Raw genomic sequence first — 14,346 nt, 5'->3', positions numbered from 1 at the left:
TCGCAGTCCTAAAATAGACCTATGTATTTGGTAATTTACTGAGGAGCTGGCAGAATGCTTACCACAAATACATGCTTGAGCACCAAATGTATCATAAATAGGATTGGCTTGGCTCAACCTCACCAGTTAGAAGAGCACAGAAATATCGTATATCATCCCCACCCAAGTGGGAGTGCGCCCCACCAGCCTCCCTGGTGCCAAAGCACTCCACCACATAGGAGCGGCTACAGAAGGAGGGCCTCCTCAGCTCTCCAGTCTCTGGAATGAGCACCCCGCTTTGCTTGCAGAGGCCTGCCAGGACCACCCGTGTTGGCTGTACCTTCCATCCCTCTTCTGCTTCATTAGAAATTCAATTTGACCAATGACAATTTTAGGCGCATTATAAGCAACAAGAATTTGGTTCATTGAAAATCCACTTCTTTATTCCTTTCTCACCACATAATTTTGCAAAATAACTCCCAGCCTGGAAAATGACTTCAGCCTACTGCCTGAAGTGCACATTTATTTATTTGTTCACCGGTGCAAGGGGAAGACTGAGCTAAATCAGGGGAGATGCATGCACGTGGTCCTGGAGGGGTAATTTTAGAGCCAGTTTCAAAGCAGATTCTAATTCAAAAATGCCCCTGTTACTTAGACCCATGTAGAGATGTCACAAGCTTCACAAAATGTCATCAAATAACTTGAGATTTGCTAGTGGTAGGAGTGATTGCTGCTGCAGTAGCTCCCTTTCAGAGAGAAGCAGGAGGGAGAGAGTTGCTTTATTAGGAGTAGCATCTGAGAGCGCAATAAAAGCAGGGCTAGGTGCTGCAAATTCGACAAGGCTGCAGGCCATTCTCGTTGCAGGCTGGGCACCTGAGAGCTCGATAGGACTCCTTGAATCTGTTAGCCAGCATTGAGAACTTGCTGCCATGGCACAGAGAACAGGTGGCGATACCGGACCCCTGGCAGTGGAGACAGCTGTCCTCAGGGACCAACCCATCCTGCAAGAGACAAGTGGTTCTTCAGTTAGAACAGTGGGTTAAGACCACTGCTTCCACAGAGATCAAAACAGTGCTAGGTCTTGGCAAAGACTGAAGCTGAATTGGAGAAAATGTTTCCCATACATTCGAATGAGGGAAATGGCCGGGGCACAGAACAGCAATTTCATCAGAGAGGATTTCTCAGATGAGCATCACAAGCACAACATCTTCCGCCACCCTTGATCACCCTTGTCCCCATCTGACATAAGCTCCGTAAAGGCAAGACATGACATTTCCCCCTGCCGGACAGAGCAACAAGCCCGTGTGACAAACCTCAGCAGGTGCTCAGAGAAACCAGGTGCGTCTCATCCACAGCACCCTCACAACGGTCCAGTGCACACCATCACCCAGTGCAGTAGAAAAATGCCATGTTGAGAAGCTACCTGGCAATGTGAGACACATAGCCTGGAAAACGAGGAGGCAGATTCCGATCGCTTGGGACTGAACACCAACTCCAAGATCCTCTGACTGCCCACACAACCCCTCATTGCAGCCATCCAACATCAGTGCTCAAGAAGGCGTGTTTTCTATGGCTGGCAGGCTGGGCGAGCCAATGGATTAGCTGAGTTCTTCTAGTATTTTTTCTCTTTGAGAACTGTGTAAGGCCCAATGATTAGAAGCCCTGGTCTATGATGGGCAGGGAGAAGGCTCCTGAGGTCCCACTCCTTTGTGAGAAGTTACCGGCAACTGATAACGGCTGGAAGGAGGAGTCAGTCTTCTTCAGCGATTTGGCCCTTAAAAGGCGGGTAGATGAGCCTACTCCTGTGTAGTCCCAGGTAGCACTAAGTCGATTCAGTGTTTTTTCTTTAAGAGAGAAAGATTGTGAAGGAGCGAGGGAAAGTGGTTGATAAAGGGTAAGGAATGGGGAGTAGATTAGATCAAAGCGCTTGACATATGGATGGGCATAGTAACACACACCTTTAATTCCCAGCACTCAGGGAGGTAAAGGCAGACAGATCTGTATGAGTTCCAGGCCAGCCTGGCCTACATAGCATGTGAGGCCAGCCAGAGCTACATAGTGAGACTCTGTTGCAAGAGAAAAAAAAAACATTTTATAGGTGTGTATGAAATTCTCAATAAAAAAGACAAGCTATGGTCGTGGCGTTAGTAGACTAGAACAGAGGCTGATGTTTGGCCAGGGCAGCACAGCTGGACCCTCGGCTCAGCCTGTCCTACTCTGTCTCTCTACCTATAAGACAGGACTGGTAACCCCACCCCCTGAGTCCTGGAATAGTAATGTGCAAATGCCAGCTCTTCTCCTCTTACATATCCTAAGCCCCCAGTAAGTCAGCTTCCTTCTCAGCCAATAGTCTCCGGAAAATGCCCCTCGGCTGTGTCTTGAGACAATGTGTTGGAGGAGACATCTCACAGAAATCAGCAGTTTCACACTATTTATAAGCTGATTCTCCCCAGGAGCAGGCTGAAGCCAGACTGTTGTCAGGTGAACGTCCTAACAGCTCTGTCACGTTCAGCGTTCAGTGTCTGACATCCTTTCACACCTATCTCCGGTTCTCTCACCCACGGCCCTCGCCCGGGTGCACCAACTCCGGCACAAATTCACCCAAACTTGTGAGAAGTTTTTTTCACTCAAGTCAATCCAATTGAGTTGCCCATCATCCTGACCATCTCGGGGAGAACAACTCGGAAAACCCTTTTAACAAACACTTGCCCTCCTGACAAACACTCACGACACAGCAAGTATAGCCTCGGCTGAGCTAATTTTTTTTTAATCTGAACCTCTCTTCTTTCACAGATCTTCAGGCTCTTGTCCTGAGGCATGTCTACACAGCCTGCCCACTGCCACCTGTTTCCTGATGTCAGCTGTTCCGTTCTTCCAGACAGACTTGCCCACCCATTCTTCCCTTTCAGGAGCCCCATGCAGGGCCACCCCAGTCAGGCAGTCTCCTGATCCACTGAGCCTTCCTGAGCCTGTGCCGGAAGCTTCCCAGCTGCCTCACCGTCACTTCAGTGCCTGCTACAGTATCTGTTCACATGCTAGCTTTCAGGACACAAAGTAACCATGTGTGAGGAACCCTCTTTTATTTTCTTTTTTCATTTTATTGAGAATAGATTCTGTCCTCATACAATGTATCCTGATTACACAGTGTCCCCTCCCTCTACTCCTCCTGGTTCCCCTTCCCCTCTCTCCCCTCCACTCCACTCTGGATCCACCCCCTTTCTGTCTCTCAACACAAACAGGTTTCTAAGACATGACAAAATAAAATATAATGGGATAAAATGAAAACTATCACATTGACGCTGGGCAAGGCAGCCCAACAGAAGGAAAGGAGCCCTAAGCGCAGGCACGAGAATCAGAGATCCTCTTCTTAAACTTCTTCTAAAAATATTTAATGCCGGGAATAAAACATAGTTGCACAGCATAGCTTAGGCTCAAGACCCTCATAGATCTTCTCAATCCACGTCCTGCTCTGGTTACTCTATGTCACTCTATCACCAAGAAAAAAACGTGCTTCTGTGCTCCCTGCAGACAAACAGGTTTGCACAGTTCTGAAGACAGTGACCAGGACAAAGCCAGAGTCTGCAGAGCAGAGCGGTTGTCATCACGACATTGGCATGGGGACCTAATTTGACTGCTCTCTCTAGTGAGATACTTGACCTCTCTGAGCCTCAGTTTCCCTAGCCGCAGAGTAAGACTTTTGGTAACACATGCTCCGGGGAGGGGGCGGCTCCTGAGAATGAAATGAACTATTGCATGGATAACCACTAGAATGGTAGCTGGCTCTCATGAGCCTTCAGAGATCAGTAGCTATTATCTAATCTTACTATCTCAAAGATGAGGTCGCCAGACAAAGCATTAAAGTGCCCAGAGGTTTACGGTTGCAACCCCACCAAACGCAGAGCCAGAACCCTCCTCACTGAGCTTCGACTCCATTATTCTTCTCCTTTCCTTTTGGAGTCGCTAGCTGTTCAAGGCAGCTCGTCTTTCTGCCTTGCTCTACTGTTTCATCCGACTCTGTCTTCCCAGTTAGATATAGCAGAGCAAAATGTCTCATAGCCAGAAGGGTTTCCTTGATATTCTTTGACCCTTTCTTTTAAAACAAAACTTGTCAGGGCATTTATTGCACAAGGGATTGAACAAAGAAATAGTAATTCAAAACCGAGTTTTAAGGACAGACAAGGGAAGTGTAACCTTCCTGGCAACCTTCTGTCACACAACTCTGTCCTTGTTTACAGTACTTCAGAAAAACAAGATCTGGATTCCTCCAAACTGAATTGAAAGGTAATTGTCACATGGAACCTGCAGTCACTTTTTCTTTCAGGGTTATGGAGTGCCCTGGACCTTCCTATTTCTTACTCTCTTCTACGTGTGTGTGGGGGGGGGCGGTTCCTCCAAGTTATAACACAATAAGAGAAATAATGGAATTAAAGATTTATAGAGGAGAAAGGTGATGTCTGCAACGTCCAGGCTGTCACCTGCTAGCATGCTAGGTTCTCGTAGAAGACGAGAAGCATGGGTCTTGGTTCCAAATTCCGTTATGTTTTCCACACACAGACAATATTGACTGTGCATCAGTTATATGCCAGGTTTGTTTGTTTGTTGTTGTTTTGTTTTTAGCATGGAAACTGCAATGTTGCATCTACCATGAATACAGCTTCTGCCTTTGTAGAGATCAAATCCTGGTAGCTATAAGCAAAATGTACCACATAATCATAAAAATGGAAGTGAAGTTGCAACTGTGAAGAGGCATACACCATCCTGATGGGTGTATTCTGAGTATGTCACCCTCATGAGAGCCATAAAGACCCCTCTGAGGGGTGAAGTCTCCACTGAGACCTTGGGGGCTACAGGCAAGAGGATGGAAGACCTGGGGGGCACTGCATGAGGATGGGGATCTGCCTCTGGCAAGAGAGTGGAAAGAACCTACGAGAGACAGACAGGGGGCAGTGGGGGAGGAGAGGGAACAAGGACACAGAAATGTGTACCAGAAAAAACCCGAGAGGTTGGCGTTGGCCAGGCAGCCCAGGGCTTTGTAAGACACATAGATTTGGTCTTACCCCATGCAATGGAACACCAGGTAGCTATTGAGAGGGAATGTAGAGAGTTAAGCAGCCATGTAAGGTAGAGAAACGAGAGTAGAGAGACTTGGCACCTTGGCCTAAGGTCATCACTCAGAGCTGACTATGACTTCCTTATTCTCTTTGCCTCTGTCCTCCCAGAGCAGGGACATCATTCAAGTCCCCAAGGCCCTTCTTCCATTTTCCAGTCCAACTCACGGGCTACTAGAGTGAGTTCCACAGAAGCAAACTTTGCATCCAAGGGACCCTTGAGGGTGACGGTCAGTGCTGACAGCAACATATGGCTCAATTGTTCACTTTTGGTATATTGCAAGAATTCAGAATATTGCCATTCACAGGTGCCTGGGCTTGTGGGTTTACAAATGCTATGAGTTTCAACTCGAGTAACCTTCAGATTAACTTGAGACTTTACAGTGTCTTCACTGATTGTGGGCTGGGATGTGCACCAATGACAGAGGCACAAGTGAGCCCATAAGAAAAGGCAGAGCTGCGGCTGGGGATACAGGTCAATTGGTAGGGCACTTGCTTAGCATGCAGGAGGCCCTGGGTTCAATCCCCAGCACGATATGAACCTAGTGTGGTGGCACACATATCAGTAATCCCAGTGCTCTGGAGGTAGAGGCAGAAGGATCAGAAGTTCAAGACCATCCTCAGCTATGAAGCGAGTCTGAGGCCAGCTTGAGCTGGAGACCGTGTCTCCGAAAAATAAGTGAAGAAAATACAACAGAGCTGATTTTTTTCCCGTCTCTAAATCCCAGTGTTCATAAACCACAACAAACAAGAAAAATGATAGATTCCTAATCAGATGTGAAAAGAAGTCATCAAAAACATTAAAAATTATAAATATTTAAATGTGCATTTGTAATCGTGAATATAATATATAATTTAATAAGTGTGGATTAACAATATGCCATTACGAGCCAATGGATGTTAAAAATCCCCTCATCTTGAACATATGTTGCAAATGTTGTTATTCAAAAGTGTTTAGGGAGGTGTTGCAGGAGCAGAGCAATCTACAGGGCCAGCCTGGGGGGTAAAACAGCGGGGCTGACACACCTGTGTGTGCTGATTATGGAGAAACGTGCCTTCGGTCTCCAGCAGGGGGCTGGCATTTTGCTCCCTGTCTCCATCGCTTTCTCCTGTGCTCATCAGAGCCTCTTCCTCAGCAACCTCTTCCTTCTGGAGGATTTTCCTCATGAAGTCCCTTTTGTCCATTGGGGTTCGGATGATTTTCAGGTTGTTTGTGTAGATGATTATCTTCCCAAAGTCTATAATAGGTAGAGGCTAGAGAAACAGGGAGTGAGGGTCAGCAGTCACAAAACTGCCCAATGCCCATTTCAAGACACAGGAGAGGAGGGCTTTGCACCCATCCAAACTGTGGCTCACCCCGCCCCAAAGCTTCCTCCCAAGACACGTTTATTCTTTCTTTTTCTTTTTTTTTTGTTTTTTTTTTGTTTGTTTGTTTTGTTTTTTGAGACAGGGTTTCTCTGTGGATTTGAAGGCTGTCCTGGAACTCTCTCTGTAGACCAGGCTGGCCTCGAACTCACAGAGATCCACCTGCTTCTGCTTCCCAAGTGCTGGGATTAAAGGCCAACGCCTGGCTCGTTTATTCTTTCTAAAAGTAAGAAGAGTCACTTTCCCTCATGCTGAGCAGGGGAACCAGGGAAAGTTGAGCCACTCAGAGGGCGGGACTGTAGAGGTCAGGGTCGAGAGCTTCTGTCCCCACTGTCCCCCAGGACAGCCAGTGCAGAGCTGGACACATGCAAATGGACTCTTCGGTCTCATGCAGACATTTCTCCATTTGTCTATGCATAAATAATATTGGCCCATACCACTTACCGGTCACTATTTGTGTGTCAAGCATCGTGGTAACATTTTACTGACATGACTTCTCTACCAAACATCCCGTGAAATAAATGCTATAATTTCCACACTCTACAAGTGAGGACTAAGTCTCAAAGGGCTCAAGTACCTCACTAAGGTAACCGAGTGACCTTGGAAACTGTGGCTGGGATTCAAACCTAATATCTTTATTTGTTTTTTTTTTAAATTTTAGATTCATCCTTTTTACTTTGCGTGTGAGTGTTTTGCTTACACAGAGATACATGCACCTCACACATGCTTGGTGCCTACAGAGCTCAGATGAGGACACTGGAGTTATCGATGGTTGTGAGTGAGCACGATGTGGGTGCTGGGAACTGAACTTGGTACCTCCGCAAGAGCAGCAAGCGCTTTTAACCACTTAGCCAGTGGTTAAAAGCTCATGTCCCTAAAGCTCATGTTCTTTGTTTCCTTTCTTCCTTTCTCGCCTTCCTTCCTTCCTTCTTTCTTTAGACAGGGTCTCACTATGTAGCTTTGGCACCTGAAACTCACTGTATAAACCAGGCTGCCCTCAAACTGATAAAGATCCACTTGAATCTTCTCCTAAGTGCTGAGGTTAAAGGCATGTACCACCATGATTGTTTTCCAAGCTCCCGTATTCTTAACACCTATATACACTACTCACAAGCATTCATTTCTCCCCAAATACATCTCTATATATCATATATATCAAATTACAAAAATACATCAGTAAACATATGCTGTAATAATTCATGTTTGATATTCAAATAATATGGAATATTTTATGTTAATATGCTTATAAGCAATCAATGTTAATAGCTAATGTCTCCTTCTCTGTGTTCTTCATGTGTTATCCAACATTTTGCTCATGGAAAAAAAGGACAACACTAAAATGCACCAAAGGAGCTGGACAGAGGACAGGGATGTAAGACGACAGCTCAGAGGCAGAGAGCTTGCCCAGCACGCGTGAGGCCTTGGGTTCAGAAAGTCCAGGATGTAGAGGAGGAAAGAATGATAGGAGGGTAGGGAGAAGGGGCGGGAGCAGGAGAGGGAAACACAACCAGAAGAGCAACTGCCCAGGTATCACTTAACCAGGAACACACATTTCTGTGCATTTACACAGTTAGGAGGGAAACAGCCTTGGATTCCAGATCTGATGTCTACTAGTTACAAAATGCAGTGTAGTCATGTCCTCTGACATTCCATTTGGGTCATCTGCATGTGTCTTGACCTCCAGCTGGCAGGCATTCCCACAGACAAGCTAGTTCCTTAGACACAAAAGTACTTCCACACTGGTAGTACACAGACGTGTTGAAATTCCTAGGTTCTGTCACTTATTATCCAGTCACACTACTGGGGGCTTCCAACATTGTCAAGCTCAATAATACAAGGGTAATGTTAGCCAGGCATAGTCGCACATACCTTCAATCCACCACTCTGGAGGCAGGGGTGGGCTGATATCTGTGAGTTTGAGACCGGCCTGGTCTACAGAGCTAGTTCCTGGACAGCCAAGGGTACACAGAGAAACCCTGTCTCAAACCACCTCCCACCCCAAAGGGTTAATGCGCAAGACACCAAGCTCCAGGGCCCGTCCCCAATTCTGGTTACTTATTTTTAGTCTAGTATCTAAGGATGATATCACCTTCTGAGGATGGGAGGTGATGTAAAGGATACAGAAAAGTGGGCTTTGCAAAAGCTGTTGATAATATGCAAGTGTGGGCGTCATCACTGCTGTTATTAAAAACTGTTTTTCAATAGTGTATGCACACTTGTGCTGTACAGCCAAACACCCCAGCATGGGATATTTTTTCTGACTCTAGTGTTGTATAAACCCAGCCTACTTAGATGATGCCACAGCTAAACATCTCATATTTAGGTATTCAGTTGGATTCTGGCATGAGCAAGATGTCAACATTCAGACTCCGATAAACAGCCATGGGGTCCCATGATTACTTAAGCCGCAGGCTTCCTGTCTGGCCCTCTTTTCTCCCTCTTCAAGGGATCATGTAGCAGACTCCATTTCCTATTTTTTTTAATGCACGCTGGATCCCCATTTCACACTCTGGACTATCAGTTTCTGACATCGGGAGATAAGAATGGTAGTACTTTTGGAAGGTTCTGTTTCTACTTCCTGTAATAGCCAAAAAGGCTCAGTTGCCAGGAAGTTACTGTACATCTAGGGCTGTTTTCTTTCCATGTCTTCTCTTGAAGACTAAACTTTGAGTATACCCAAAGAATGGATGATCACCTGTTTCAACTCCCTGCCCTGCGCTGGTCATCATCTAAGATACCAAATATTTTTACTCCAAAGAAGAAGGGTTCCATTCACTCTGGATGTGCATTTAATTTCAGTCCTCTTGCCGGCCAGATTCTCCCATGAGTCTGAGCTAACTCCCGGGGTGTAACTGTAGTTCACAGGGTCTGGTTACATACAGCTGCCTGTGAGGAAATCCACATTTATAGTATAGAGGACAAGATGGAGTCAGGAGTCTTTTAGCTTCTAGCATGCAGTCTAGAATGGCAGCTTATGTGGGAAAGTATCTGTGCGTATTCTGGTTTCTGTAGCCATGTGCCTAGAAACAGTTATGCAGACATGAATGAATGCAGAGAAACCTTGCTAGATACTAGAACTTCAATGGGCTTTAGAGTCAGGGAAACCAATTCAAATTTTATTCAAATGTTATTTGACAACTATGTTAGATGGACAGGTTATTTTAACCTGTAAACCCTGCAAATATCTGTTTTCCCAATTTGAAAGTTTCTTTCTCATTGAAATATTGTAAGTATGATATCATTTAATACATATAAATTGGGTTTTCAGCAAATATTACCTCCCTTTCCCTGTCCATAATTTCGTGATCCCTAAACATATCGGTGATTTTTGATTCCTCAACATATTTTTATCTATTACCACCTTTTCTACCCATCACAAAAAATAAAAGGTAGATTCAACATTTCCGTAAAAACAACTAAACATATATAGGGTGCCAGGCACTTTGCAGGAATCATCTATTTTAATAATCTTAATGGCCTTCCTAAGAAAGTACTTCTGTTATTCTCAGACTAAGATGATGACGTTGGGGCTCAACAAAGTGAGTTCGTCCAAACACACAGGGAAGTGGGTAGTCCTGGACTTTAACAGGCATCAGAGCCCACGTTTTGTTATTGTTATTGCAATTAGAGTAAAGTACGTGTAAAATACAATTTCCCATTTTAACCATTTGTGTGTGTAGAGTTCCCTAGTATTCACACTGTTGTACCACACTTATCTCCAGAACTTTATCTTCCCAAGCTGAGCCCATAAACAGCAGCATCTTCTTCTCCACCCCTAGCCTGACAGCCACCATTTACTTTTTGTCTCCATTGATTTGCGCCATAAGCACATTGTGTAGCTGCAATGGTACGGGTTTACCTGATTGTGCATGGCTTATTTCATTTAGCCTGATGTGCTCAAGCTTCGTACATGCTGAAGCAAAGCAAGGTGTCCTAAGGTGTTGTAATACTCCATTGTATGTATGTACCACGTGTCGTATAGCCATTCATCAACTGGTGAACATTTGTTCCCACCTTTAATTGCTTGTCAATTTCTGTAAATAATGGCATACAAATGTCTGTTTAAGTTCCAAATGCTTAGGGGAATCACTGCGCTTGACCACAACTCATCATGCTATCATAGGAAAAATTTATGAGGGGTTAATTTACAGCTGCCCTTGGGAAGTCATGAAGCTACACCTTGTTTCCTTGTTTTTAAGTGAATACCACTCTGAACTGATTCTGTAGGCAGATGGCACACGTCCATCGTGGTCCCCATCATACTCAGAGCTTGATGAGGGTGGAATGTGGCCTTTGGTAGAACAACAGAGAAAACAATGTATCTAGCTTTCAACATGGCCTCTGGAATGTTTATGTTTTAGTCTGGTTTTGTAAGTCTATGTCAAGACATTGTTACATGTGCCGAAGTTGGCATATGAGTTATGAAGCAGCTTAAATTATCTATTATGGCTTGTGTGAACTATGCCTTTATTAAATCTCAACTTCCAAATAAGATACAGTTACAAAGGACTACTGGAAGCACAAAACATAGCTAAGTACCTAGGACACGAATAAATAGCAAATTTCATCACCATCATTGCCATGTAATGATCTTGTTCATTAAAAAGGAACTTGCCATCAAAACAACTCTGAGATACCATCTTACTCCTGTCAGAATGGCTAAAATAAAAAACACCAATGTCAGTTTATGCTGGAGAGGATGTGGTAAAAGGGGAACACTCCTCCACTGCTGGTGGGAGTGCCAACTCGTACACCCACTTTGGAAATCAGTATGGAGATTCCTCAGGAAAATGGGAACCAGCCTACCACAAGACCCAGCAATTCCACTCTTAGGCATATACCCAAAAGATGCACATTCATACAACAAGGATGTCTGTTCCACTGTACTCATAGCAGCACTATTTGTAATAGCCAGAACCTGGAAGCAACCTAGATGCCCCTCAACTGAAGAGTGGATAGAGAAAATGTGGTACATTTACACAATCGAGTACTACTCAGCGGAAAAAAAAAACAGAATCTTGAAATTTGCAGGCAAATGGATGGCACTAGAAGAAACCATCCTGAGTGAGGTAACCCAGTCACAAAAAGACAAACACAGTATGTACTCACTCATATATAGATTTTAGACATGGATCAGGGGAGTGCCAGCCTATAATCCCACTGCCAGAAAGTCTGGGAAACAAAACCTTCAATCAATGACTGATAGAAGCAGAGGCAGATACTCACAGCTAAACACTGAACTGAGCTCAAGGAACCCAGTGACAGAGAGGGAGGAGTGTTGAGCATAAGAATCAAGACTGGGCTTGTTTTACCCACAGAAACAGATGACCTGAACAAGGGGGAGCTCTTGAACCCCAGACTGATAGCTGGGAATCCAGCATGGGACTCATCCAGACCCCCTGAATGTGTGTGTCAGTGAGGAGGCCTAGGCAATCTATGAGGCCTTGTCTAGTAGATCAGTATTTATCCCTGGCATACAAATGGACTTTGGGTACCTATTCTACAATGAGAGATGCTCTCTCAACCTGGACTTTTGGGGGAGGGTCTAGGCCCTACTCTGGATGAAATGACAGACTATGGATACCCCCCATGGAGGGCCTCACCTTCCCTGGGGAAAGGAGTGGGAATTGGGGGAGGGCATGGGAAGAGGGAAAGGGAGAGGGAGCTGGGATTGACATGTGAAGCAACCTTGTTTCTAATTTAAATTTAAATTTAAAAAAAGGAATTTGCCATAGAGATTAAAGTGTGGAAAACCAGGGGATCCAGATTCATATTCGGACTCAGCACCTTAGGTCCCTATAATGACATGTGACCTTTAATCAACTTGTCACATAATTTTCCTCCTTCACAAAATAGAAATGACATACCTTGCCTTTTTCCCTAAAAATGTAGTAAAAAAAAAAGAACATGAGGGACATAGAAGACAATTCATGACGACACTTTATATGCATGAAATATTCACCAACATAAGGGATTTTCATTCTCAACCCCTTTATTATTTATTTATTTTTTGGTTTTTCGAGGCAGGGTTTCTCTGTGGCTTTGGAGGCTGTCCTGAAACTAGCTAGCTCTTGTAGACCAGGCTGGTCTTGAACTCACAGAGATCCATCTGCCTCTGCCTTCTGAGTGCTGGGATTAAAGGTGTGTGCCACCACCACCCAGCTTCTCAACCCCTTTATACAAAAATGATAACTGTGAATATTGCAATTTCGCCATTATCACAAGTCCAAAACATTTGCCTGCAATACCCATTTTCTTAGGAAATGAACAATAAAAGTGATTAAAAAACAATTATCTGAAAAAATATGTCCAAGATGAGGACATATCATGATATGGTTACCACTAATAACTTAGATGCATTACTTATATGTACTCTTTAAGAGAAACAGTATTCATACTTCCACTGCCATGAACACAAACCCATCTCCTAAGATTCTGGAAATTGTTGAGAATTTCTCATGTTGTTTTAGCTTAAAATAGATTCCTGGAGGGGCTTCTGATTATCCACCATACCAGAGACGCTAAGGAAACCCATTCGAAGAGTTTGCGTCATGGAACTATTAGTTCAAACTTCTTCTCCAAGAAACACTTCCTTTGTTTGATTTACTTTTCATCGTTTCTTCCCAGGATTCCAGCTACCCAGTGTTTGCATTAATGAGCACTGGGAAGGCAAAACTAAATAAATAGACCAACAATTTCAAAAAGCAGGCAGTCGGAAGGTGATAAGGAGAAAAAGCAGGACACGGATAAAATACAGCAGAGTAATTGGCTGGAGCAAATGGGTGCCTTCAAATATTCAATTCTTTCAGGAAAGGAAATGACCTACTGCTGCATAACTCTCTAAAATGCCAGGCTGGCAACCTGAAAACCACTGCACCTCTATTTAATTTACACACGGAGAAAACTCAGCCAAAGACCCAATTATAGTGTATTATCCTGGATGGAATTTGAATGCTGCGGTGTGCTCGCCACACTTTCCAATGAGTAGTCAACCTGCGTGTTATTTTTGTCTGAGAAACAGCTCCCATTTGATGCACCTATAGTTCTGGCCGGTAGCTGAACTTGAGAGAGGCGTATTTGAAGAAGCACTTTGGCATTTTTGCTAGACATACTTCAAGGAGCCTACCCTAAAAGCCCATAACCTCACACAATACCAACCTTATGGTCGTTTGCCTTGTAGTCATTGAACAGAGGCTGGCTGCCCGCCAGAGCATAGGCACTGCTGTCTCGGAACACACTGATCCTCTGAGCGGTCAGTTTAGGGGAGTACAGCTGGGGCTTGGGGACCTCTCCTGACCCACGAACACCATCCATTGGTTCAAGGGCCTCCTGCAGAAAACTGTGAGGGTATTCCTCTTTGGGTGACTCTAATTCCTGCCCATCCTCAAAGACCTGCTTCAACACTCGGCCACTGTAGGAAGAGGAGATTTTGAAGCGTACTTTCCTGGGTTTGTCGTCGCTCTTCTGCGTCAGTTTCCTGGGTTTGTCGTCGCTCTTCTGCGTCAGTTTCTGGTCGGGGTCCTCCATCAGCAGAAAGTTCTCGCTGCGGTTTCCAGGCTTCCAAGTAGCCAGTGGAACCCAGCTCTGAGAAAGGGGCATTGTATTTTCTCTCCTCCAGCATATGATTAATTCAAGTTGGTTCTGGAGGACGCTCAATTACAGCAACTGACACCCGCACATTAAATATTGATAGACTTCATGAAAAGGCAGGTGATCGTGCCTACATGGAGGGGATGGAACAGCAGACAAAATGGGCCCTCTTCCTGGTCTTAAGCATACCCCTAACTTCACCCAAACTCTGCCTTTTCTTACTCTGGGAGTCAATACATTTATTATAGCAATCAAGTACCAACTCTGTAACGATCAGACACTTGGTCAATTAGCAAGTGTCTCA

The 14,346-nt window shown here is 44.6% G+C and overlaps 1 protein-coding gene across 1 annotated transcript; it reads right to left on the bottom strand.

The window, feature by feature from the left end:
• Positions 1 to 417: 417 nt before the first annotated feature.
• On the bottom strand, positions 418 to 14,051 carry Grxcr2 (glutaredoxin and cysteine rich domain containing 2). The gene is made up of 3 exons (XM_005069057.3): positions 13,611 to 14,051; positions 6,114 to 6,341; positions 418 to 980 (listed from the first exon to the last, which is right to left on the bottom strand). Exons 1-3 carry the CDS (start codon positions 14,049 to 14,051, stop codon positions 798 to 800), a joined length of 852 nt encoding a protein of 283 aa, XP_005069114.1. The 3' UTR covers positions 418 to 797.
• Positions 14,052 to 14,346: the final 295 nt, after the last annotated feature.

The sequence above is a fragment of the Mesocricetus auratus genome, unplaced genomic scaffold (assembly GCF_017639785.1).
Source record: "Mesocricetus auratus isolate SY011 unplaced genomic scaffold, BCM_Maur_2.0 Super-Scaffold_6730, whole genome shotgun sequence".
Classification (NCBI taxonomy): domain Eukaryota; kingdom Metazoa; phylum Chordata; class Mammalia; order Rodentia; family Cricetidae; genus Mesocricetus; species Mesocricetus auratus.
This window is presented reverse-complemented; position numbering and strand designations above follow the sequence as displayed.

Excerpts from the sequence above, each read along its gene's own strand:
- Grxcr2 (XM_005069057.3), bottom strand. The coding sequence starts at position 14,051 with ATGCCCCTTTCTCAGAGCTGGGTTCCACTGGCTACTTGGAAGCCTGGA. Across the intron at positions 6,342-13,610 it reads ACAAGGCAAACGACCATAAG|CCTCTACCTATTATAGACTT; the intron begins GTTGGTATTGTG and ends CTGTTTCTCTAG. Across the intron at positions 981-6,113 it reads TCCATAATCAGCACACACAG|GATGGGTTGGTCCCTGAGGA; the intron begins GTGTGTCAGCCC and ends TGTCTCTTGCAG.